Here is a 27,726-nt window from a genome sequence, read left to right on the forward strand (position 1 = left end):
GTATATGTATGCCATAATAGTGATAAACTATAAAGAAATGACATAAAATGAATTAAAATAGTTACATAGTGCAAAGTTATCTACAACATTTTTGTTAAAAATGAGAAAAATCTAAGTAAGTGATGGTAACATCTTAAATACTGGTATCTTCTTATTTATGTTAAAAACAACAAACTTGTTATTGTAAATTAAGTTAATGTTGCAGTACAAAATAAAGTTGCTTCTCCTCTATAAGTGTGTATATCAGTCAGCATTCTCCAGTGAAATAGAATCAGTAGAATATCTAAATCTATCTATCATCTATCAAGAGATTTATTTAAGGAATTGACTCATGTAGTTGTGGGAGCTGCCAAGTTCAAAATCCACAGGGAAAGTCAAAAGGCTGGAAGTCCAGCAGACTTCAATGCTGCAGTTTTGAAGAATTTCCTTTTGTCTTGAGAAACTCAGTTTTTGTTCTTACAGCCTTCCAAATGACTAGATGAGGGCTGCTTACATTATCAAAAGATAACTTGTTAAACTCAACTGATCATAGATGTTAACCTCATCTATGAAATACTTTCACATCAATACCTACATTAGTGTTTGATAAAATAACTGGATACTACAGCGTAGCCAAGTGGACACATAAAACTAATGTGAAATATAATATGTACAAATCTTTGAAATAAATTTACCTATATGAATAGAGCCGATACATTTGAACCATTGCATTCAGTTATTAGGTCTCTTCCAAATGCTTAAAGTTTGTCATTGACTATCTTTGCTCCAATCATAAAAACAAAACGAAGTAAACCCAAGAAACTTAATTCAGCCATTGAATGTGGGTAAGATAGAAACAGTGCAGAGAACAAGAAAAACAAATACGGAAGTACCTTCAAATATTTAAGCACAAAGTAAAATGTTTTTGTTGTGAGGGTTTGTTTGTTTATCCAATAATCTGGATAATTTTCAAATGTGTTTTGTGTTACAGTGCTATGCTTGTTTCAAGGGTTAGAGATGTAGCACAATATACTAACTGCAACACTCGGCTTCTCTCATCTCCAATACAGACAGCTCCTTCTGGATTATCTGTATATTGAAGTAAAACCTCTACAGACATCTCACTGTATTAAATAGCATCAAGATGGAAAGGAAATCTTCCAAGAGATTTTTAAAAATTATATTGTATGACAATACTTAACATTTTTAATTTGATGAGTTTTATAAAATTTAGGGACCCATTAAATCAAAACTAAACTAGATTTTACTGAAGTGAGAAATCTAATAAAAATGCCACTTTGACTTTTGGGAGGTTAAAAGGGAAAGAGTTTAGAGTGATTTAAAGGGGAATAAAAGGACAATGAAATTTAGAAGGCCTGAGGGACTGCAGTAAAGATTAGTTTTTCTCAGAGGTGGGGGAGCAAGATGATGAATTATTCAGACCGCAATCAAGGCGCAGTGAGCAACTTGCCATCTGTTTTCCCTTTTTAAGTTATCATTATTTAACAACACATCTTAAAATCTTTGAATACTAAAATCAGAGTTCTTGAGTGTATCCTTTCTTTAAATTCTCTAATTAGGTTAATTTTACTATCTTTTATGTGATCTAACTTGAGACTTTATTGTTTTATTGTATATTTTTGCTTCAACCAATACATTAATCTTAAAAAGTATATACAGATATTTTGTATCAAGGTGAGGGATGATCAATTCTTATTTTCCTTAAGGTGAAAAATATATATTTTTGATAAATTCATCGATTGGTTTTGCAAAGATTGGCATTAAATTATGACTTAATTTATTATTATTTTCTTATAGCTGAATGTGGAGGTCGTTTTAAAGGAGAATCATCAGGAAGAATCTTATCTCCAGGCTATCCCTTTCCATATGACAATAATCTGCGTTGCATGTGGATGATTGAGGTAGATCCAGGAAACATTGTCAGGTAAATGGATTTCATTTTCTCAAAATTACTGGGGAATCTGAAAATTGTGATCAGCCTTAATATACAATATCAAGCATTAAGGTTTTTCAATATTTTTAGCCTTGGGAAAGAAGTGTGGTTTTCATCTGTTTAAAGTATGAAAAATATTCAGAAGCATGATTTATTGATTTATGGGTCACAGTGGTAGCTCATATAATCCCTAGAGGGAAGATTTTCATAGTTATAATAGACCACAGAGATTAAGAATATTTTTATGCTTCTTTGAGACTTTAATCTTTCAATTCTTGATGATTCAAGATGCTAAGTCCACCATTTTGATAAGGATATAAAGTTGTGCAGGTTACTGTTACAAGTTCAGCCTCATGAACATTTGGAAGAAATGAACATAAAAGGGAACTCAGTAATATTCCATCTTCGCTGGCTTTAGGCATATCTCTTGAGCATCAGCTCTCTACCTCTTTAGCCTTGTTTGATTTCCATTTCCTTTTGCACTTAATTAGGTGGCCACAATTCTTCACATTATCAACCCTTAGACGAGGGGAGAACCATCACCTCCTAAAACAACAGCCTTCAGGTTTCCAAGGCTACCATGTTTTTTAAATCCTAATTTAACTATTATGGCTATGACTGGGAATGAATTAATAAATGAACGAATAAATCCCCCACTCAAATAAATCTGAGCTAGTTAGTGTGTTGGCACTCTCAAAACAATGACTTTAAATTTAAGAATCGTGGGGGTGCCTTGGTGGCTCAGTGGGTTACACCTCTGCCTTGCCTCAAGTCATGATCTCAGGGTCCCGGGATCGAGCCCCGCATCAGGCTTTCTGCTCAGCGGGGAGCCTGCTTCCCCACCTTTCTCTCTGCCTGCCTCTCTGCCTACTTGTGATCTCTGTCAAATAAATAAATAAAATCTTTATAAATAAATAAATAAATTTAAGAATTGTTGTTTTATAGAAATGAAATTTCAGACAGGCTTCTGGGTGGTGAAGGTAGTAATAGAAAACAAGTATTATCCTTCATATAACATGCTGAAAGGCACACTCCATGAATTGTTCAATGTCAACTGGTGGATTACTTTTGCAAGGGAATTTGCAGACATTAAAATAGACTACATAAGACCAATTCTCAGCCTGTGTTTCTTTAGTGTAGATCATACATTGTTTTATTTAAATATTAGAATTAGTAAACTTGAAAATACTAAATTTAACAGGATACTGGAATTTTTTTAACTTAAGGAACAATATTTGATATTAAATTACAACACAAATTTAAAGCTATGACTATTCACATATCAAACATGAACGTGATATATGTAGAAAGAGAATTGAGCGTGTTTTTATAATTGGATTTCTAATTTTTGGCACTGGTCACAAAAAATATCAGACACTAATTTTGTGTAGATTAGATATAAAGCAGACTTAACATGAAATAGTTTTTTGGTTTTTGTTTGTGCATTTGGCTGGGTAGGGTTGGGTAGACATTGATTTTCATCTCACATTAAGGAAATTCCCTTTTACTTTTAGATTACTGGGTGTGATTGTAATGTTGAAGTTTTAAAAAATGCTTTGTCTATAGATCTTGAGATGTTCATGTACTTTTTTTCCTTATGCCTATCATTGTGATGAAATGTACTGATTGATTTTTTAATATGAACTATTTCTTGCTTTCCTGGAATAAACTTCATTTTAATTCTGATAAAACAAACTTGAAACATTGGTAAAAATAGATACTATGGAGTCAGTTCATGACTTTGCCACCCTATAGGCAGTTTTATTTAATGTGTCTCGACTCCGTTTGCCACATTTATAGAACTAAAATAAAACACCTTCCATCTTCATTGGGTCACTATAACAAACAGAGAAAATATATGTAATTCATTTTGCACAGTGCCTAGCATGTAGTAGAACCTCAGTCAGTGCCTGAAATGTACTCCATAATCTGTAAGTATCACCTACTATAGTTATAGTTAAAACTCAGGAACACAGAAAAGAATGCTTAAAGTTTCTGTAATTTGCAAAGGTGACATAATAGTACTTTTAATCCTATTCTAGGAAATTATACTGTTCAAAAAATGTGTATTTAAGGTTATATATTCTGTTTATATAATTCATTTTTAATCTGGTAGAATGAAAAAAATTATCTAATAAAATCAAAGATACATATTTGTTATGTTCTTTATTTAAAACTGAATCCATGTTTAAAATAATCAAACAGAGATTATGTGGTTCTCCCACAGCCTACAGTTTCTTGCTTTTGATACGGAAGCATCACATGATATACTCCGAGTTTGGGATGGTCCACCAGAAAATGAGATGCTCCTAAAGGAAATCAGTGGATCTCTTATTCCTGAAGGAATCCATAGCACGCTCAACATAGTAACCATCCAGTTTGACACAGATTTTTATATCAGCAAATCTGGATTTGCAATTCAGTTTTCAAGTGAGTTATTATTTTATTTCTTAAATGAAAAATAAGAATGCTATTGAAATAGTACTTTAACTTTACTGCCCAAAACTTTAATTTTAAAACTTTAATGATCTTAAGTATTCTTATTTCTAGTCTTCGTACTCATCTTCAGGTAAGGTAAAATATACTTAGAAAAAAGCAATATAATTAACTTGGAATTAATCAATCATTGAGACCTTCTCTCTATTTGTCAAGCCATTTTTTTAAAGTATAGGTGGTGTTAAAATAATTCAGCAAATGAAATAATTACCTTATAAAGGTTTGTAATCTCAATTTACAATAAAACTATATATTTCAAAATGTGAAGTTTTTGTAGATAGGAAGAAATTAATACTTGCCATTAAAAAAAGCAACCATATATTTTACTAATTTTGTTTTTCTTCTTTTAAAGATCTTAATTATATATTCCCAGATATCCTTGACAAAATATTTTAGATCTACTTTTAAATTAAACACTTCCTATAACAATAAAATGTCATTCACTGTAAGTAATTACCAGTGTTCATGGCATGTTTGTTTTTTTTTTTCCTTCTCTTTTTCTTTCTATGGCACTGCTAAGTGGCTAAATATATGTTGTTCTACAAAAGGGATTTTTGCTTAGTGGCTGGAGAAATGAATAAAAACTTTAAAATTTTCATTGTTATAGTTTTGCTTTTATTGCCAACATACATTGCCTTTTTGAGAAAATTATCTAAAGGATTTTCTAATTTTATGGTCTTTAAAGACCCCATTAACAGAAACCTATGCAAATTTCTAAGATCATTTAATGGAAAACATGCAAACCAGTATTCCTGAAATGTGCCTGAATTCAAGTCCTGGTTCCTTACTAACTAATGAATTTGGGTACCTGATCTCACATTCTGAGGCTGAGTTTTCTAATTCACATAGGTATAATAATGCTTATCTCACAAATACATTATTAAAATTAACATGATCATGTGTGTACAATATTTGATATTAAGTGTATAGTTGGTGTTCAGTGAAGTATTATTACTATATGAGCAAATATAAAATGGGAATCCTCTGAAAAAAGTAAAAAAGAAAAATAAAGAACTTTTGAAATGACTGTCCACAAAATATATTGCTTTTAGGTCAAGAACTGTTTCACTTAAACAACTGTTAAACAACTCAGCTGACTTTTGGTTCATGGAACAGAGTTGTTTGCAGTAATTGACTAACATAAGTGAACTGTTTTTTATTGTGTAAACCAAGCCAGTGTGAGAGAGGTGTAAATCAATGCAGAAGAGCCAGTGTCTGTAAATTTATACTTTATCTTTTGAGAAAAAGAAAAAAGAATGAAAAATGAAATTACCTTGTAATTGATGAACATAAATGGCTTCTAATTCTTAAACACCAGTTAAATAATCTTCATATTTATTCTTCTATTTTTTACTGCTTATTTTTCTTTTTATGAAGATAGGAACAATTTGTCAGAGATTGACTGCTGTTTAATTTCAGTTCTTTCTAATTATTGTTTGGCAACTAACAGTTCCCCTTTCCTTTACCTTAAATGAGTAATATATAATATTTTATACTTAAATGGTTATTGTGATTTATAGTCTGACTATACTCATGTGAAAAATTGCTTAAGGCTAGTGTTTGTGAATGCCAAGTTCATCTGCTTAATAGATACCAGCTATTTTATATATGTTTCCAGGAATTTTTAATTCAGATTTGTCAGTTAAATTAGTAATGCATTTTATATCTATTGTATTTATAGGGCATTTAAGGAAACAATATGTAGCATACCAGAACCTTAATAAATCTGTCTTTATAATATTCTTTTAAGATGCATAGACATTTGTACTCATGATCTGAAACTAAAAACCTACCCATCGAAGTAAAATTACTTTGAAGGTGAATATATTATATTTTAACAAGCAAGGATCTGTCAATGAAAATTAGTCACTTATTTGGATATCTTCTGTTACTCATTTTGACGTGGCTTTCCAAGTGTCCAGATCTCAAATTCAAAAATATTCTTTTCATGAATGAGATCTTTCTTGGTGTGCCAGAAAACATGTCATGTACTTTATATACATAATCTCATTTAATCCTCACAAAGCCATATGATTTATGTTGGGTCATCCCCATTTTCCACATAAATACAGAGGGATTCAGAAAATGTGTTTATTTGTTTAAGGTCATAGTACTAACAGATGCCTGGAGCTGTGGTTCAAATCCACATGTGGCTGAAGGGAGCTTTTCGCTGTGACAGGTGCCTAGTAAATGCTTGGTAGTTATTGCTGTAATTATGCTTTTGTTATTATTTAGATACGTGTATTAATATGCTAGAGGAAATAGAAAGCTTTTAATTATAAATTATTAGTTACAATGAAGTTCTACAATTTAATCAGCTTGTGTTTCTGATTATGCTCCCAAGTACCACAGCTTACACAAGCGAAGCCGTGGTGAAGCATGGAAGAAAGCTGGAGTGCACGCAAGGCCATTTAGAAGGGATCACTGTCCCCTCTGTCTATAATCATGTTGCCCTATAGGTGGAAGGGCTACTTTCATTTATTTTTATTTTTTTTTAAAGATGGATTGATTGATTTGAGAGGGATGGGGGGAGGGGAACAGGAGAGAGAATCCCTAACCAACCTCCCCTCAATCTCAGAACCCTGAGATCTTGACCAGAGCTGAAATCAGAAGTCGGGCCACTTGACCCACTGAGCCACCCAGGCATCCCAAGACAGGCTACTTTTAAAACGAAACTGAAAATCAGGAGTTTTATGTAAAGTTATCTAAATTTCAAAGTAAACAATCTTAAAGAAAACGTTAACAGACTACAGGGCAATAAAGCACTACTGTAGGTGAAATTTGGCTTAAAGGGCAGAGTTTGTCACTTCAGTGGCTTACCTAACATCTGCTTCCCTACGTAAATTTGAATCATGTCACCCATTCATTCATTTGTTCATTTACCATAGGCAAGTCTATTAAGGGACCAGTTAGTAAACATATTTATCTCTAATTATTTCTCAATTGCATTTTCCCTTTCACTCAGGCAAATCTTTTTAGTTTCATAAGTGCACATACATACTCATACACTCACTCACACACACACTCTGTGCTGCTTTCTGTGTAAACGTTTTTCACCTTAACCATTTCTCTCCTCCTTTTGCTTAAGTCTTGCTCATTTTTCCAGACTTGACACCAAGACTTCTCTTTACAAAACATTTTCTGACCTCACTTTCTAGAAGATATTTCAGCCCATGCCCCAAGCACTAGCCGTAATTTTTTTTCCAAAGAGGAGAATAGTTAATAATTCATTGTTCTGAAGATGTTTTAATTATGTGATCTTTGCTCCCCAAATGTACTGTGAGTACCTTTGTCTCCCTAATGTCCATAAAGAACACATTTTCTATTTAGGACAATCCTATAATTTATTTTCCAAGTCTAAGAGAATTGTTGAGAGTAGAAGAAGACACTGTTTGAAATTAAGCAGGACAACAAGCATAAGCCAGGACAGTCATAGCCAAATCAGGATGTATCATTTTAATTAAATCAGACTTGTATTGTATTCTGTCCCCTTTCCCCCCACCTCCTCAATGCCCAATCCTCTTCTGAGCAAATAGCTGTTGTTTAGTGATTGTCAAATAATGAATTTTAGAAAGAGGAACAAGTCAGGCAACACGAGGAGAAGAGCCTTCAGCAACAAAATGCAAACAACGAAATGTATTTCACTGAACTTGGTGCAAGTGAATTGAACTGAAATGTAGGTCACATAGCAACTTCATAATCATCATTAAGCCACTATCAGCAGCCACATGCCTTCCATTTCATGATCCGCTCATTCTTTGTAAAGTATGTCGTTGCCTCTTGGTGTGACAGTCTGCAAGGCATTTTTGCTTAATCAGAGCTACTTAAGTCTGACACGGCCACCTCATGCTGTCCTGTGTGCTGTCCTCGGTTCTCAGCAGTCAGCCTCTATATCCCCTGCTTAAATGTATAATCTGCCTCTCTTGTCCCACTTTAGTTCCACAGGGAGGACATCTTTGGGGTATCATGCTGTCATTTGCCCACAGAATAGTTGATTTTGACAGAGCTTTTTCTATGCTCTTCACTCTCTGACCTCTCTGTTAAGAATCTACCCCCACTGGGTAATGGAGAATACGAAGGCCCATAGCTTATGCTGTTGAAAATTCTCAAGGAAATGGATCCCTTAGCCAGGAGAGCTTGACGTCTCCTGGCCTCAGAAGACGACATGGTGCCCCTGCCTTTGTTCCTATCCTCATTATCACGGCCTACATCGCTGTGACAGTCAACTAGCCACTCACTTCATTATCCCTCCAGCCAGACTTTTCTCCACATTCCCACCTGACGTTTCTAAAATACAAATCAGACATCACCTTTCCATTTTAATTTTTTTTTAACGAGCCCACAGTCGTAAGTTCAAAACTTTGGAATTACATTGAAAGCCTCCACAATTTGCACCCGAACTACCTGCCAGCCTCGTCCTTCACTACTTATTATACACATCCAGTCCTCTAACTACACTGCTCTGAAAGGGCAAAGTCCTTTCACATTTCTGCTTCTCTTCCATATTCCTGAAACACATAGGTCCACATTCAAAATCTGTCAATTCTTAGGCAGTTTTCAAGGTCCACAACAAATGATACTTCTGGTACCAATGAACTCTTAGGCAGAATTTTTCACTTCCACATCTGTACTGCTCTGGTACTATGTGCAAATTGTATTAGATTTGCCATATGGTCCAGTTTGCCCAGGAAAATCCTAGTTTATGCATGTTGTCCTAGCATCCTGATGGTTTGGCACTCGGATCTGTATTTTCTATTTGTTTTTTTTGGTTTTTTTGGTTTTTTTTTTTAGTAAAGTATCATTATTTTGGCCAAGATAGGCCAGTGTTCTACAGCAATAGAGTAGTATTCTGCTAAAATTCGCAACATATATTTGTTGGACCTCTGTCTTATATTTGATCTCATCTATCTATGTGTGAGATATGTTTACAGGGCTTAGTAATTACAATATGTGATTAAATTTGAAAAAACAAATACTGATAATCCATTTCACTTTCTAATCTTTTACAAATACCAGGTAATTCATCCTTCCCTTTCATGGAGAGTTTACAGGGCACTTGTATATAAATAAAATATTCTCAGATATGAACATCTAACTTGTTCAGATCTTGAAAGGTAGTGGGAGAAGCATTTGATGCTGTTGCCCTGCAAGCTATTTTGTATAACAGCAAGTTATGGCATAGTCTTGCTGTGGTTTGAAAGGTACATAAAGATGTCAGGACACGAATTGGCAGGATTAGCAGGAAAAATGTGTTCTTGAAGTAGGCACAGAAGCAGAGGCTCAGGAGATGTGCTGGAAAGCTGAAGCCTATAGTCTGCATGTTCTAACTATGAGTGTTTTTGTTATTTACTTTGTGGGGTCGATTCACAACTATTTATTTTATCACAGACATAATTTTTAAAATTGTATTGTAGTGCACATTGATGGCAGCAGTGAGATTTTAAAAAGTATATGTTTAATGAAAATGTATGTACTAAATATTCACTTCTTAAGATGCTGATTTCACCATCCAAAAAGCAGGTCAGTGAACCAAAGGATGCTGTCAAGAAGAGCCTAAGCAGAGATCCACCAAGATATAAGGCAAACTTATCTTTGAGAAAGTTAAAAACTGGGCTCCCAAAAGATAGCACGAAAGAATCTAGAATATTTTTATTAGTACTTATAAGTCAAAGTATTTTAGTACATCAAGAAACACATTTTTAAAAGAAGCAGAGAGTCACACATAATCCCATTTCAATAAAACATCTTTAGATAAGTGGTAAAAATGTTTTACAAAAGAAATCATATGATGATTGATTATTTTTCTGTGCAACCAAAACATAGTATAATATAGAATTACTTGAGACTTTATTACTTCATGTATCATGTTAGCATTATATAGGCGGTGGAGGGAAAATTCTATATTCTAAAATATAAAATATAATTAAATGGTCATTTGAAGTCATGATAATGTATTAACTCCAGCATCATCATTTTAAAGTATCTGATGTATTAAATAAGTCTTGGTTATTTTAAAATACTTGTCTTCTGTAGCCATGTTCTTTTTAGTGTAATTGTTTCCTAAATGAGAGTGCTCCCTGGCACCACAATAGCATTTGTAGTAATGGGCCAATTTTTTTTTCTACTAATGTATTAACCTTATATGACAGATGGGATATTTTGGTTGAGAATGTAACGTGTATGATAGTAAAACATGAAATGTTGGGAATTTAGAGCTAAGTGTGTGTTATTTCAAGATACTGATGTGTGGTATTCTTGTTTTATGAACAAATTCTCCACACATTTTCAGACAGTAAATCATTAGAATAGCTGTTTAAATTAACTACAGTTTTTAGCTTTTTAGTACTTATATATTAAGGATTCTATACACAGTTTTCATAATGCCCATATATTAATCATCAAAAAGCCCAATAACATCTCAATTAAAAATAAAATTGATCATGAAAATGCAACTTGCACATAATGTGTATTAACATCTATGGGGACCATAGCAGTGTCAATTGAACATGTGAAAGCCAGAAGACCTACATCTGCTAAAAAAAACATGATGTTTTATTTAGAGAAAATGAGAATTCTACTAAAGTAATTTCATTGCTTTGTGTTCTAAATTTTCTTCCTTGTGCATATGAAAAGTAATATGCCAGCTTCCACTGAAGAAGAACTTCGCAATTAGCTCAATAACTTCAATTTTATATCAGTCACATCATTGCTTTCAAGAATCAGTAACATCAATTGCCTCAAGTATTAACTCCAGTAAAAGTTTTTACATCCACTTCATGAGATCAAAGTGTTGTCTTTCAAAGTTCATTGTGTCAAGGAAAAAAATCTAGTATTATAAATTCAGTTAAAATTTTAAAATTTTAATAATTTTAAATTTACTTAGACTTGTATTATGGTCCAGCATATGGTTTTCTAAAGAACTATCTGCGTTTTAAAAGAATATGCACTTGTCATTATTGGATGTCATGTTCTGTAAATAACAATTAGGTATAGTTGGTTGATAGTGTTGTGTTTGAAGAATTCTATATCATTACTGGTTTTCTGTCCATTTTTTTTTTTTATCAACTATGAAAGAGAAGTGTTGAGATGTCCAGTTGCAATTGTGGATGTGTCTACTTATTCTTTCTGTCCTGTCATATTTTTGCTTTGTGTATTATGAAGATATCTGTATAATACTTTAAGTGCTTTTTAATGAGCTGACTTTTTATTACCAAAAAAGATGTCTCTTTTTCATTGATAACTTACCATGTCTTGAACTTTCTTTGTCTCATATTAAATATCTTATGATTAGTCTAATATTGGTGTACTAATTAGCATCCTTTTAACTTGGTGTGTCTGTATATTTAAAGTAGGTTTTTAGTAGATAGCACATGATTGAGTCTCAGTTCTTTATACAGTCTAAAAATCTCCCCTTTTATTTATATACATATATGTATATATACATATATATAACCTTTTAAATATTATGCCCTTTACATTTAATGCAGATTTTTCATATAGTTGACTTTGTCTACCATATTACTATCGATTTTATTGGATCCACCTGTTCATTGTTCCTTTTTGCCATGATCATATATTTCTCCTTTATTAACTTAAAAAAAGTTTTTTTTTAACTTTTTTAACACTTTTACCCATTTCTTCACCTCCCCTATTCCCTGTCTCTGCCAACCACCTATTGGTTCTTTGCATCTACAAGTTTTGTTTTCTGTTTAATTTTTTGTTATATAAGGAAAAAATTTATTTTATACATATAAGAAAAATCATATTATCTGTCTTTCTCTGACTTATTTCACATATTATAATGGTCTCAGTGTCTATCCATGTTGTCCCAAATGGCAAAGTTTCATTTGCTTTTATAGCTAAATAGTATTCCATCATATATATATACACACACACCAATTTCTTTAGCCACTCATTTAACAATGAACACTTGGGTTTTTTCCATATCTTGGCTACTGTAAATAGTGCTGCAATGAATATGGGGGTACATATGTATTTTTTAGTTAGTGTTCTCATTTTCTTCAGACAAATACCCAGAAGTGGAAATGCTGGATCATTTAAGAATTCTATGTTCAATTTTTTAAGGAATCAACATACCGTTTTTCATAGTGGCCACACAAATTTGCATTTCCACCAACAGTGCACAAAGATTAACTTTTTACTACATCCTTGAGACCACTTATAGTTTCTGGTCTTTTTGATAATAACCTTCCCGCCCCTGGTGCCACCCGCAGCAATCTTCAGCCCCGGAAGAAAGCGGCAGTCCCAGGACCTGCCAGGTAAAGAGATTAGGACAGCAAGCGAGAATTCTGTAGCAAACCATTACAGTCACTGCCTGAACTCACCTCTACTGGGCCTCCCAAGCCCTCTCATGGAAGACAGGCACTGACTCAAGCGAATCCTGGCCCAGGAGCAGGAGAAAGAGATCCCACCAGGGCTGGTGCCCCAGCAGTAAAGAGATGGGAGATGGGGTGGATTAGGGTTGAGCTGGATGGGGGTCAAACCCTGTGAGTTGAAAGAGGATTAGGGAAAAGAGGTCGCCTCCTGACAGTGAAATTAACTAGCAGAAAATGAGAAAAGCCAGAGAGTAGTTTGTCCTCATCCACCCCTACTCTTGCTTCAGTTCCAGAGAGTTTGATCTTCTTCCCAGGCATTGGTTCACTGGATATTTACATGTGAATGGCTTCTGTTACTAACTGCCCCGCTCCCTGAGGAGCACCTCTGCCAGACTGCAGGCCTATTTGGAGAGGCAGAGGCAGGCACCTGGTTTCCTGCAAATTCTGTGACTCCTAACAGGCCAGTTGATGATAAGCTTACATTGGGCTGCATTTTTCTAAAACAAAATGAATGTATTTTTCTAATCTCTGTGTATGTGAAAGTAAATTCTCCAATTTCAAACAACAAAAAAAAATAATAATACCCATCCTAAGAGATGTTAAATAATATTTCATTGTGATTACAATTTGCATTTCTCTGATGATTAATGATGTTGATCATCTTTTCCTGCACATGTTAGCCATCTGTACATCTTTGGAAAAATGTCTGTTCAGATCTTCTGCCCAGTTTTTAATTAGATTGTTTTTTGTTTGTTTTTGTTCTCTAGTTGTTGTTGTTTTCTGCTGAGTTATATGAGTTCTTAATATATTTTGGATATTAGCCCTTCATCAGATATATTATTTGCAAATATTTTCTCCCATTTAGATGTTGACTTTTTATTTTGTTGATGGTTTACTTTGCTATGCAGAAGCTCTTTATTTTGATACAGTAGAACTTATTTTTGCTTTTGTTTCTTTTGCTTTTGGTGTCAGATTTTTAAAAATATCACCAAGATCTTTCTCAAGTTGCTTAGCGCCTGTGTTTTCTTCTAGGAGTTTTATGGCTTTAGCTCTTATATTCAAGTCTTTAATCCACTTTGTGTTAATTTTTGTGTATAATGGAAAACAGCTTCATTCTCTTGCTTTTGGCTGTCTAATTTTTCCAACACCATTTATTGAATAGTCTGTTCTTTCCCCCTGGTATATTCTTGGTTACTTTGTTGTAAACTAATTGACCATATATGTGTGAGCTTATTTCTGAATTCTCTGTTCCATTGATCTATGTGTTCCATTTTTATGACAATACACACTGTTTTAACTATGAAAACTTTGTGATAGAGTTTGAAGTCAGAAACATGAGGCTCCAGCTTTTTTCTTCTTTACCAATATTGCTTTTCTATCCAGGGCCTTTTGTGGTTCTTGGAAATTTTAGGATTATTTGTTCTATTTCTATGAAAAGTGGAATTAGAATTTTGAGAGAGATTGCACTGAATTTGTAGATTATTTTGGGTAGTATGAACATTTCAACAATATTAATTCTTCCAATCAATGAGCATGGAGTATCTTTCCATTTATTTGTGTCTTTCTCAATCTCTTTCCTTAATGTGTTGTAGTTTTTAACTACAGGTCTTTTGCCCCCTTGGTTGAATTTATTCTGAGGTATTTCTTTCTTTTGATGCAATTTTAGGTGGCATTTTTCTTCTTAATTTTACCTACTTGATGTATTAGTTATACAATTTTGGTACCTGCTCTAATATTTATAATATACATTCTTAACTTAGCAAAACCTATCATCAAATTCTGTTACACCACTTCTCATATAAAAACCTCACAGGGGCGCCTGGGTGGCTCGGTGTGTTAAGCCGCTGCCTTCGGCTCGGGTCATGATCTCAGGGTCCTGGGATCGAGTCCTGCATCGGGCTCTCTGCTCAGCAGCGAGCCTGCTTCCCTCTCTCTCTCTCTGCCTGCCTGTCTACTTGTGATCTCTCTCTGTCAAATAAATAAATAAAATCTTTAAAACAACAACAACAACAACAACAACAACAACAACAAAAAACCTCACAATGGTGTATTTCCATTTCCCCTTTAGTCCTTTGGGCTATTGTTTTCATTTCTCACTTCTATATATGTTAACACCATAGTACTTTTTTTTTTAACTTTAAGCCGACAATTATCTTTTGAATATTTTTAAGACTAAGTTCATATTTTAAAATTTTAATATTAAATATAGTTATTTGTTTTGTGATAAAAGTACAAATACAAATTTTGATGATAGCCTCAGATAAAAACAAAGTTCTCATAAAATTAAGGAACAGAAATATACTTACAATTGGTTGTGGTGTACATAAAATTCTTAACTGTGGCTGAGGAAATGTTACTTATCACAATAAAAATGTTAAAATTTAAAGATATATTTATATAGAGTGAAATAATTGAATTACATTTGTGTGTGTGTGGCAGACGAATGCTGATTCAAAAAATGAATAAGTAAACTTGAGCATGTCAGTACCTTTTTCTCTTTTGGCTGCTCATTGTCATTCAGACTTTGAAAAGTTTGCATCTTCAAAAACACTCTTTTGCAAAACTGACCAAAATGCTCTGCTATGGTGTTGAAATTCTTCAAAAATGAAAACTTTAAATGTGGTTTTCATTAAATCAGTTGCAAATCTTTAGTCAAAATATTCAGTTATTAGAGTGGAAAAGATCTTCAGCCTTGAAGTTTTTGGTGAATTGCAATTATCAATAATAAATTTAGGCATCAGGAAAACATTTAAATATTTCTATAAAACTGTGGAAGCTCAAACTATTTTACTTGCAATTTGAAACTAATTATATTTAATTGTATTACATTAATATTTTATGCTGGAATGGAATAAAATTGATAAAACAATAACACAGTTTATAAGTGAATATTTTAAAAATCATAATTTAAGGGCACCCATAATTTAAGGGCTCTAAGGGCTTTTTTAATTTAATAATTTAATAATTTAAGGGCTTTTTTATTAAATAAATTTAATAAATTTAATTATTATTATTATATAATATATTATTATATATAATATAATATAATATAATTATTATTAAATAAATTTAATAAATTTAATAATTTAATAATTTAAGGGCTCTAATCTAAGCTGATTCTTGATCTCAGCTTAGGTCTTGATCTCAGGGTTGTTAGTTCAAATCCTGCATTGGGCTCCATGCCGGGTATGGAGCCTAATAAAAAAAAAAAAATCGTAATTTAAACAAACTTGTTTAACAAATTTTACATTGTAAAAATCCTTGCCAAAGAAAGATATCTGAAAAGAGATAAAATTCAGTATCTGTAAAAATATTTGAGCTTAAATGAGCACATTTCTGTACGAAAACAAAACAAAACAAAACAAATTGAGACTTTCCTCCATTTTAAAAATTAGCCTTAAACTTACCAGATATCTCAGCACCTATAAAGAGAAAACGTTCTCAAGTAAAAATAGTATGGCCTGTAGAGACATCATTTGAACATGCCAATAATTTTAAATGTATTAAAAGTATCTTTAACAATACTAATAAAAATAAGAGTATATTAATTCTTTAGGAAAAAAAGTAAAAGGCACTACATAATGGGCAAGAAACCAATGAAAAATGTGCATATGTGCCACAAATGATTATTTTGATTACATTGTTTTAATGTTTAGGTAATTCATATAAAGAATATGTTTCTTTGTGCATAAATATATGACTTTTTTTAGAAATTACTTTAGAAATAGTTTTTGTATGGATAACTATTTTGAAATGCTTATCAATATAATACCAATTTTGTTAGTCAGTACATATATATTTATTTTATTTTATTTATTTATTTGACAGAGAGATAGTGAGAGCAGGAACAGAAGCAGGGGGAGTGGGAGAGGGAGAAGCAGGCTTCCCACGGAGCAGGAACCCTGATGCAGGGCTAAATCCCAGGACCCTGGGATCATGACCTGAGGACATGAGCTGAAGGCAGACACTTAATGACTGAGGCACCCAGGTGCCAGTCAATACATATTTTTAATTATATGGATTATTTTTAACTTCATGTTTCATTCCCAGAACTTTCCAGTTTGAATGATAAAAAGTCACCTGATATTAATACCCATTTTATTATATTAAATCTATGTACACATCTGCTGTCTCTCTTAGATTACATTCCTTTGAAGAGCAAAGATGTGATCATATTAATATTTGTATTCCTAGAAATTGACAAGGCCCCTGGTACTTAGTACTTAACAAATGTTAAATGAATCTGGTTGAATAGGAAATTGTTTAATGATGTAAAACAAAGGGCACTGAGACTATATATTGTCAGTTAAAAATAACGTAAAACCACTTCTGTATGTTTTTTGCTTATTTTTTCTAGTGATACCATAATATTAGAATTCAATTTCAAATTAGACTTTTATATAATCTTTTATAATTTGTAGATATAAAACCAGTTTCCTGTATAGGTAACTTTGGGTCATCAACCTAACATGCCTTATGATTTCACAAAAATTGTATCAATAAATTTATTCCCACTTCTGTCCTCAGATTGAAGCATAAGCCACAACGAAGGCAGGGAGGTGGTGTCTCATTAAAATATATCTCCAATATCAAGAATAATACCTGGATCATTGTGGGTGCATGATAATAATCTGGTGAAATAATTGAATATGCAGTTTTTAAATAAATTTCTATATTCTTAGAAGTATATTGCAACACTGGCTTTGAGGTTCCTTTTGCATCCCATGCATTAACAGCTTTGTTTCCCTCCTGGGTTGATGGGAAGGTCTCTGTCATGCTGCCATCTACTTTAACCTGACTTGCCATATCATTAGGTGTAGCCTTAGAAACATAATGAAATTCTAAAGATAGCCACATTACTGAGTAGCTGGCAGAGTATAGGCCTAGTAATGATGTTGAACATTCTTTATAAAATTGATGGATCTTGTATAAAACAAGAGCTCAATCAAGGGCAAAATACTCCAGGGTGAAATCCACCTCTAGGTTACCATCTGCATTTCAAATATTTTCTGATTGATTTGACTCTGGATGGAATTTTCTTCCAGGTTAAATATTCCCATTACCCAACTTGATTTCCTTATAGATAGTGAAGTGGAAAATATAGTGCCATTTCTCAGTCAATACAAGAGTATAAGGCAATGAAACAGGAAGACGGGAATGAATGTAAGGCCTTGTGAATACTAAATTTGAACCATGACCTTGCCGAAGTCTCCTAACATTGCAAAACTGTACAAACCCACTGGTCTTTAATGATTCATTTCAGAATTGATATTTTCATAAAATTATATAACATAATTGTTATAATAGAACTTTAAGATTTTATCTGATACTAAATCAGGCAGGTAAAATATTACTATGCCAGTTTTACAGATGAGGCAGCTAAAATTCAGGGAACGAGTACAATGTGATCAATGTCCTTTCTTACCAGAGGCGAGACTAGATTCTAAGTCTCTCTTGTTTGTGATAACATTACTTATTCAACTAAATGAAATCTTAGGTTTTTCTCTTTTGAACAGTCTTGAGATAAACAAGTTTATATCAGAGTCAATTTTCTGAATAGAAAGGACACACTGGAACTTATGAGTGATTTTAGTGTATTTATTCCCTATTACAGAAAACAACGCAATAAGAAAACTGGAACATCAGTTTGCCCAAGGTCACTAAGACAGTCATTCAGACACTACTTCTGAATCATAGTTCAAGCTATCATCCATACTGTACTTGAAATCTGTATATGCACTGGTTAGGATTGTAAAATATGTATTAGGTGAAGTGCATATTTCTGATTAAATTACACTCTCATTTAAGTTAAAACAAACATGATGAGAAGTCAGAAGTATATTTTTAGCACTGATGAGCTGTAACAATGTTGAGTACTCAGTCATATGCTGTACTACTTATATCAAATGCTACCATACAAGGCAAAATCACTAGCTTAAAAAGAGTAAAAATTATAAGACTTTATATTTTTGCAATATTCAATTTATTTCTAATGTCAGTGATTTTTAACTCTTATGGTGAATTTAATTCTAAGAAAGGTATTCTTATCTAGATGGTTTAATAAATTAGAAGTTAGCAATGAGAAATTTTTTGTTTCCAACTGGAACTTTCATTTCTTTGATTTATTGACATCAATAGCATAGGAAAAATTATATACACAAGTGAAATTTTAATAGCTTTTTTATAGTTTTCTTTCCAAAAATCTGAAAATTAAAAGATCTTACAATTTTATGAATGTTTTGGGTGTGGTAAATGATGGGTCTATTAGATATTCAAATAAAGGAGCTAAATAAGCAGTTGAATAGCGTGATCTGAAACTCAAGAGGGACATCAATGCTGAATATATAAATTTAGGAGGCATTAAGCTAAAAGAGTATTTAAAACCATGGGGTCAGATGAAGTTATCCTGGAGGAAACTGTATGAAGGGAGAAGAACATTAAGCACTAATCCCAGGAGTGTTCTAGCCCTCAGTCATTAGGTTAGAAAGATAGAAACAGTCATTAGGTTAAACAGAGATTTATGATACTATAAAAGGAATGGCAAATAAGCCAAAAAGAAAAGTAGTGGAGTCTGAGGACTGGGACACCAATAAAACAAGTGCTTGAAGAAGGAAAGAATGAGCTATCAGTTGTGGCATATGTTGCAGAGAAGTTTCTGAAAAAAGAAGGTACAGAAGTTACCATTGGATCTGGCAGCTAGATTTGACAAGAGCAGTTCAGTGAATATATCAGATGCAAAGCTGATGACGAAATTGGAAATAGTTGTACAGACATCTCCCTCAGGAGAGATGCTTAATGTTTCCTGTAAAAGGAGAGAAATGGGGAAAATAATTGGAAGAGGAGGGAGATGTAATAAGAGTGTTGTTTGTTTATTTAAGATGGAATATATAAATTATGTCTGTATGCTATTGGGAATGGACCATTGAGAAAAGAAGAACTGGTAATTCAGAAGAGATAAGAAATGGTTAGGAATAAAGTCCTTGAGAGATAAAGAGAGTTTAATACCCACAGCCCAAGAACTAGGGTTGAACTTAAACAGAGCAAAACACCTTCTCTCTTCCAACAACAGAGGAAGCAGAGAATATATGTGCAGACACCAGTGGGATGATAGATTTAGTGGTGCTAAGGTGAGGGTATCCCTATGCTACTACTTCTACTCTCTCAGTGAATTGTAAGAGAAGAAATCAGGCAAAAGAGGATGAGAAGAAGAGAGAGAATAAAACCATTGGAGTGGAGTGTCCTTAGTTTTGTAATTAAAGAATACCATCTGGCACATACATGGATAAATTTACCATATATATGGCTAGATTGTATTTCTGTTGTTCTTAATAATACCTATGAAAAGAACTTAGAGTCTGTCTTTTCTGCTCCCCTTTATGGTGAATATTAGCAGCAAGAAATTTTTGTTGTATAGCAATAAAGAGTTATAAGCTGCTCAATATTTCTGCCTTTCCATTTAAAACTAGATCTCATTCTTTTAACAATAAACAACTGTAAAAGTCCCATTAGTAGGACATGACTTTGTTTTGTTTTATCTGGTAATGGCATAAGATTGTACTGAGACAGTATACTATAGTGGTTAAAACTCTTGTTTCTTGAATTCAAATCCCCATTATGCTAAGAGCAAGCACTTAACATCACTGAGGCTCATTTTACCCACTTAAAAATGGACATGGTATTAATACTTCATAAGGATTTGGTGTTTTAGATTAAGAGTGTAAACTTCGCTTTTAGCCTAGTGCTTTGGAAGATATATGTTCTCAATAGAGATAGCAATCATTACTATCGTTTTTTATTGGAATCTCTTCTAAATTAACTGTTCTTCATGTTTAACTGCTTCTCTTTCTTAGATACACAGAGTTTATTTAATTTGACCCAATATATACCTGTGGATAAGACAGATACGTTGATAGTTGTGCAATTGTTTTTAGTAAAACATTAATTAGATTTAAATTCAAATGTTGTAAATGTATAGTCCTTTGGATCGCTGCATCAGAATGATAGGTAGATGCTCTCTTGATTTTAAAATGACACTTGAAGTTTAATAACATATTTTAGAAATTTCACTTTAAGTAATCATCAATCAAGTTTAATAATGTAGTCTACATGTTAAGCAATTTTTATTTCAAAGACAATAACATTTTTATTTAAGAAATGTCCTTGGATACGTTTTCATGTCTGCATTTCCACTTTAACCACTGTAAATAACTGTGTGATGTTGAGCAAGTTTCTTATCCCTTGTAAGCCTGAATTTTCTTACTGGAAAACTACTAACTACTAGAGAATGGTAGTATTTAGACTTTTTCCTCAATCAAATGAGAAACTTCTCATAACACAGGATTTGAAAGATAGTGTCCAAAAATATTACATATTAAGTATTCACATACTCTAGTTATATACTTTTTCCCTGTGACTATTATCATTTCTATAGAATAGTCATCTAGTGTAAAGAGGAATTTATAGTAGCCACTTGGTGAATCAAATTCTAGAATAACCATAATATAAATGGCCAGTCCTTTTGAGGGGAGGGAAACAAAGAAGGGCAGTTATCTTTTACTGTCAATTAATAAAGTTTAATTTATTATAATTGGGCCCTGGGCCCAAGCAATATTTGGATATTATATCATATATATAAATAGCCTATTATATGTCATTTCTAGTATGATCCTTTCATGGTATCATTACAGGTGCCACACCAGGTTAAGACCCTCTATCTTTGTTGGAATTTCTGTTTATATATATATATATGTTAGAACAAAATCAGGAATGAATGACACATGTCAACCTAATAGAACAAATACAGATGTTTATTTCCTCAATTAAATTTGAAACAATTAAAAAAATGAAGAAAATAAATAGAAATCACTCATGTTAATACATTAGTGGTAAGTGTATTATTTTCTGACATATGTATATTTAATTTGTTTAAAGGAGTTGCTAAATTAAAGTACTTAATTACAAAACAATCTTTATTCCATAGAAACACCCTACATATTATCCAGAATAAGAATATAAAAAGAATCAAACATCTACTTAAAAATTTATATAACAAAATGAAAAAGCAAATAAGAATTATAAATTCTGAGAATTTTATGTTCCACAAAAGTGAAAAATTAATATCAAATAAAAATTATCAATCTATTTTTATATATGTGACTAATACCTTAAGTTCTAGCATTATATATCTGCTAATTTAATTATCCTAATTATGTGAGTTTACCTCTAATTCCCAATGAGATATTTTATGGTTCCTTAAGTGGTTATTTATTTTCTTCAATGGTTATAACTTCTATTAATACAGAAAACAAGAATGATTGATATTAAAATTATTGTAATTTTGCCTACAAACACAGAGTATACCCAGTATAGAGATCAAACTCTAAATAAATAAAGAAAATAAGACAACAGCATTCACACCAAATAATTGTTCCTGTACATATCTAACTAGTTGCTTTTAGAACTCAAGTAATTCCAAGCAGAAAAAAATACATATACATATATATCTTCAGTCTTTAAGCCCCATCATTCTCTACTGTGCTTTTAAAATCTTAACCTAATTTGTTCATTAATTGAGAGAAAAAGTAACAATATGTATTTAACACCTCTCTTCAAGTTGACCAGACCCAAGGCAAAGGTGTATTTTCAGAAACTATGTATTCGTTATCATATCGAAGTCATCTTATTTTAACCACTTTTCACTTTGAAAGTTGATCACATTTCTTATTTATGTCAATTCTTTCCAACAAAACCATCTTACAAATAAATCTCTTATGTAGAACATCACTCCCCACTAATATATTATAAAACAAATACATATATCTGTTTCATTTGGGTGAAAACCATCCCAGAGCAATTCAAGAGAACCTTAATGACTCAGTTTATTACAAAAATATTTCACAAGAAGATCTCTATCAATACTGGAAGATCAAAATTGCCCAGAGTCTGTGATGCACTGGAGATGCTCTGTTAAGGGACACACAGGCATTATAGAACAAATTCACTTTGATATTGGAACCAAGTCCCTGCCCCATTCCCTCAATATTCTCTAGTATGGATTTGTTATTAACAACTAAAAACAACTGCTTCAAAAAGAATTCCTATGAAGGTAGATTTAATATTTTTAGGATGGTTCAAATTTATGACAGCTCTAGCTTTTATATTTATCAATATAATCCCTACCTTTCCCATAATTTCTTAGTGGGGTTTATTATTTTATTTTATTATTTATTTTATTTTATGGAGGAGAAAAATTGCATCTCTGGAACAGTTGCAGGTACAAAAGGACAGTCTAGTATAACATTTAAGTATTTGGGTTCTAAGACAGATTTGGGTTCAGATCTTGCTTCTGTACTCTTAAGTTTTTGTAGTATTGGACAGGTTACTTAATCTCTCTAAACTCTAGTTTTCTCACCTCTACAATAAGAATAATAATGACACTTGTCTCATAAGGTTGTTAGGAATATTCTAGGAATTATATACATAAAGTTCCTGCCCGTAGTCATTGCTCAGAAACATTATTTTATCAGAAAAATGAAGCAAAACTCTAAGTCTTTTTATAATACATATAAAGATACATAGCTTTTGCTTCATTTAAGTGATCAGTAAAATTATATTTGCTGTCCACATTTTGTAACTCTTAAAATTGTAACCCTTTAAAAATTAAGTTTTTTATTCTGCTGAAAAAGTAAACAAAATATATGTATATTACATATGCATATATGAATGGTCACTTTTTTATTATTTTCTTATTTTATTTTATTTTTAAAGATTTTATTTGAGAGAGAGAGGTCATGCAGGTGCACGTACATGACATGGGAGAGGGAGTGGGAAAGGGAAAGAATCTCAAGCAGAATTGGTGCTGAGCTCAGAGTCTACAGGGTGCTTGATCTCAGGACCCTGAGATCATTACCTGAGCCAAAACCAAGATTTGGATGCTCAACTGAATGAGCCACCTATGTGCCCCCCCCCTTTTTTTTAAACAGATTCTCTCTCTTTCTCTCTCTCTCTCTCTCTCTCTTTTTTTAAAAGGAGGCTCCATGTTGGGCATGGAGTCCAACACGGGGATTGAACTCATGACCCTGAGATCAGGAACTGAGCTGAGATCAGGAGTCACTTGATAACACTTAACAGAGTTATTGCTTTTTATTCGGTGTCAGGTTTAACATCCCACCAATATCCTTTTTTTTCCCCCAAGTTTTTTTACTTGATATGTTCATTTTGATTCCCATACAATATTAAGAATCAGAACATTACAATACTGTGTGTAGATTCCCTGATTTCTTTATTGTACATGTGTATTAGATGAGCTACAACAAGTTTACTAGACAGATTAATAGACTGACATATTGAAGAAGCTATCTGTCCATCATCTATCTATCTATCTATCTATCTGTCTGTCTATCATCATATATCTGTTTCTGCCTACCTACCCACTCAGGATGTTTATAGCAGAATTTCTTTTTTGGTACCACCATTATGCAAAATAATTTGAAAGTCTGTTCAGTTCTATTTGTGTCTGCTTATTTCCTCTTTGTATTCCTAGAAACTAGCACAATACTTGGAATCTATTAAGTTATAAGTGAATGAATGAGTGAGTATCAGTTATGTGTCTGTAATCCAGCAATTTGTGTCATTAGTTTAATATGCAATTTAAAAAATAATTTATACAAGTGCTGAATCCTACATTTATGATTACAGTTTAATAATGGTTTAAGTGGAAATTTTAATAGCTTCTTTGTCTTGATACTTAATTGCCATATGCTTTAGGGTAAATCTACTTTATGGTAATTCAAAATAATATTTTGTTCCATTAACCTGAATAATTGGAGTTACTATTGTTAAATGTATCATATACTGGATATAGGAGAACAATAGCCTCATACTGCTCTCCTTTTCTCTAATGACTGTTTTTAATTTTTTTATTTTTAGACACTTTTATATGCAGTTGTAATAAGTAATAAAGAGATCCTGTATACCATTCACCCAGTTTCCTGCAATGACAACTTCTTGCATAAATATAACACAATATCCCAGCCAGAAAATTGACTTTGACACAATCTGTCACTTAAATTTTATGAATTTTACATATATCTGTATGTTTATGTTTATTTAGCTCTATGTAGATTTGTATGACTACCACCACCATGAGAAAGACACAGTACAGTTCATCACAAGCATCCCTCATGTTATCTTTGCCTTCCATCCCCTCCCCCTACAACCTCTGGTGCTCACTAATCTGTTTTTTAACTTTCTGATTTTTGTCTCTTCAAGGATGTTACGTAAATAAAGTCATACAGTATGCAACCATTTGATATTGTATTTTTTTCACTCTGCATAATTCCTTTCAGATCCACTTAAGTTGTCATGTGTATTGTCATTCCTTTTTATTGCTGAGTAATATTCCTTGGTATGAATACACAGTTTAACTATTCACTTGTTGAAAGACATTTGGGTTGTTCCTACTTTTTAGCTTCTATGAATAAATACATATGTGATCCTGAGTCCTTATCTCTCCGGGATAAATGTACAAGAGTGTAATTACTGAGCTGTATAGTAAACACATTAGTCTTACAAGAAACTACCATACTTCTTTTCAGAGTGGCTGTAGAATTTTATATTTCCAACAGCAATGCATGAGTAATTTCATTTTCTCCAGAACCTTGCCAGCATTCAATGATCTTATTTTTTATTCTAGTTGATCTGATAGGTATATAGTAATATCTCATTGCAGTTTTAATTTGCATTTTCCTAATGGTTAATGATGTTAAACAAATCTTTTCATGTACCATCCACTATCCTTTTCACTGAAAATGTTTTTGTCCATTTTTTAATTGAATGTTTTTTCTTCTTCCTCCCCCTGGACCACACTTGAGTTTTAAGAGTTCTTTATATATTATAGATACAAGTCCTTTATGGAATAGATCTGTTGCAGAGAAAAATTTCTGTGGCTTTCTTTTCATCCTCTGCACAGTCTTTCACAGAGCATCTAATAATTTTCAGGAAATCTTATTGAGCTACTAAAATGTCATGTCTCTTCTTGAAGCAAGTTAGCACACAAATTAACAACAACAACAAAAAAAAACAATTAAAATTAGTTTTTTGTGTAGGGATTGAAAAATTGGTTCAAACATTTTATAAGTTAAATTTCTAAAAGCACATAGATATGAGGAAGCTTCTAAACTGTAAGGTCTAGAACTTTGAAACTGATTTTGGTAGCATCAAAACTAAAGGTTTGTTTCTGTCTTTTTGTAGGTTCTGTTGCCACTGCATGTCGTGACCCAGGGGTTCCCATGAATGGGACTCGAAATGGGGATGGACGAGAACCTGGGGACACTGTTGTTTTTCAATGTGACCCAGGATATGAGCTTCAAGGAGAAGAAAGAATAACCTGCATTCAGGTAGAAAATCGATACTTCTGGCAGCCCAGCCCACCAGTCTGTATAGGTATGAATTAAAGAACAATTAACATTTTATGTATGTATAAAACAATGGACAAAACGGGTATTGATATTATTAAGAACAATATTCTAGAATGGTTTTATATAGAGTCTAAGATTTCAGAAATCTATGAACCTTCAAAATAATGCACAAAATTTTAAATGATCATAATATTTTTCCTAAGGAAAGAGTCCAAAATTGCATTAGATTCTCAATGATTTGAAGACCATAACCAAAAGAAAAAAAAAAAAGGTTAAACATTATAACTCTTGAAAAATCTAAATTTTCCCTTACCTGCTATATAAATGTAGTTACCCACTGCTTTTAAAATTTAAAGAGTAGATTCAGATTCTGAATTTAAAGTGGGCCAATTCAGCATCTTGGTGGCTCAGTGGGTTAAGCGTCTGCCTTACGCTCAGGTCATGATCTCAGGGTCCTGGAATCGAGCCCCTCATCAGGCTCTCAGCTCAGTGGAGAGACTGCCTACCCCTCTCTCTCTGCCTGCTTCTCTGCCTACTTGTGATCTTGTTCTCTCTGTCAAATAAATAAATAAATAAATAAATAAATAAATAAATAAAATGGGCCAATTCATCTTGTGTCTCTAATAGCTATTTCTTTTTTTTTTTTTAATGATTTTATTTATTTATTTGACAGACAGAGATCACAAGTAGGCAGAGAGGCAGGCAGAGAGAGAGGAAGGGAGGCAGGCTCCCGGCCCAGCAGAGAGCTTGATGCAGGGCTTGATCCCAGGACCCCGGGATCATGATCTGAGCTGAAGGCAGAGGCTTTAACACAGAGCCACCTAGGCGCCCCTCTGATAGCTATTTCTTATAAGAAAGAAAATTTTATTGAAACTTATGTTTGAGTTTAGTTTCAAAGCTTTGGCTCTACATTCAATTCATGAGTACTAAAATATGTTTTTATTTTAATAATCTAAGGATTTACAGCATCTTGGTTCATACTTCTATCTGCCTTTTGCCTCCGTGCTCTGTTCTTGATTCTCCAAGCTAGACTCTAGAAAATTAAGATACATATTATATCTCCACTGGTATGAGAAAGTTAGCACAAAACCTGCTGTATAATCTTTTAAAAATCTTATTATTAAGTTTTTAAAATTAAAATTGTCTTATCTGAGATAATTTACCTCAAGTGTTTTAGAGCCGTCATCATGAATTTATAATAGATTTTGACCAAAGGATGTTCTCTCTATTCAAAATCTCATTTCTTTATATATTCTCCTTACTATACTGTAAGCAACTTGAGAGAAGATTCCAAATTCATTCATTCCTTGTTCATGATTGTATTTCTTACAGTATTCAGCGTATACAAATCTAGCACATTTAGGAAACAAAACCTTATTTTTATTCGCTTATGTCCAAATCATAAATGCATTTTCAGTAATCATTTCATAGTGGTTTTTGAGTCACATGGTTATAGGAAAAGTGTTTAGTACCTCAGTCAGAAGGGAACAAACTCAAGCACTCAATTTAAATTCTTTTTACCCCCATCTTGTAACTTCATATG

At 32.7% G+C, this 27,726-nt stretch overlaps 1 protein-coding gene across 2 annotated transcripts in view; it reads left to right on the forward strand.

The window, feature by feature from the left end:
* The window catches only part of CSMD3 (CUB and Sushi multiple domains 3), a 1,273,428-nt gene that overhangs the window by 956,566 nt on the left and 289,136 nt on the right, over positions 1-27,726 (forward strand). For both annotated transcript variants that reach the window (XM_046025880.1, XM_046025873.1), the window contains 3 exons: positions 1,798-1,924; positions 4,161-4,363; positions 26,017-26,208. In XM_046025880.1, coding sequence (XP_045881836.1) covers positions 1,798-1,924; positions 4,161-4,363; positions 26,017-26,208 — 522 coding nt within the window. The remainder of the gene's footprint in view (positions 1-1,797; positions 1,925-4,160; positions 4,364-26,016; positions 26,209-27,726) is intronic.

The sequence above is a fragment of the Meles meles genome, chromosome 1, assembly GCF_922984935.1.
Source record: "Meles meles chromosome 1, mMelMel3.1 paternal haplotype, whole genome shotgun sequence".
Taxonomy (NCBI): domain Eukaryota; kingdom Metazoa; phylum Chordata; class Mammalia; order Carnivora; family Mustelidae; genus Meles; species Meles meles.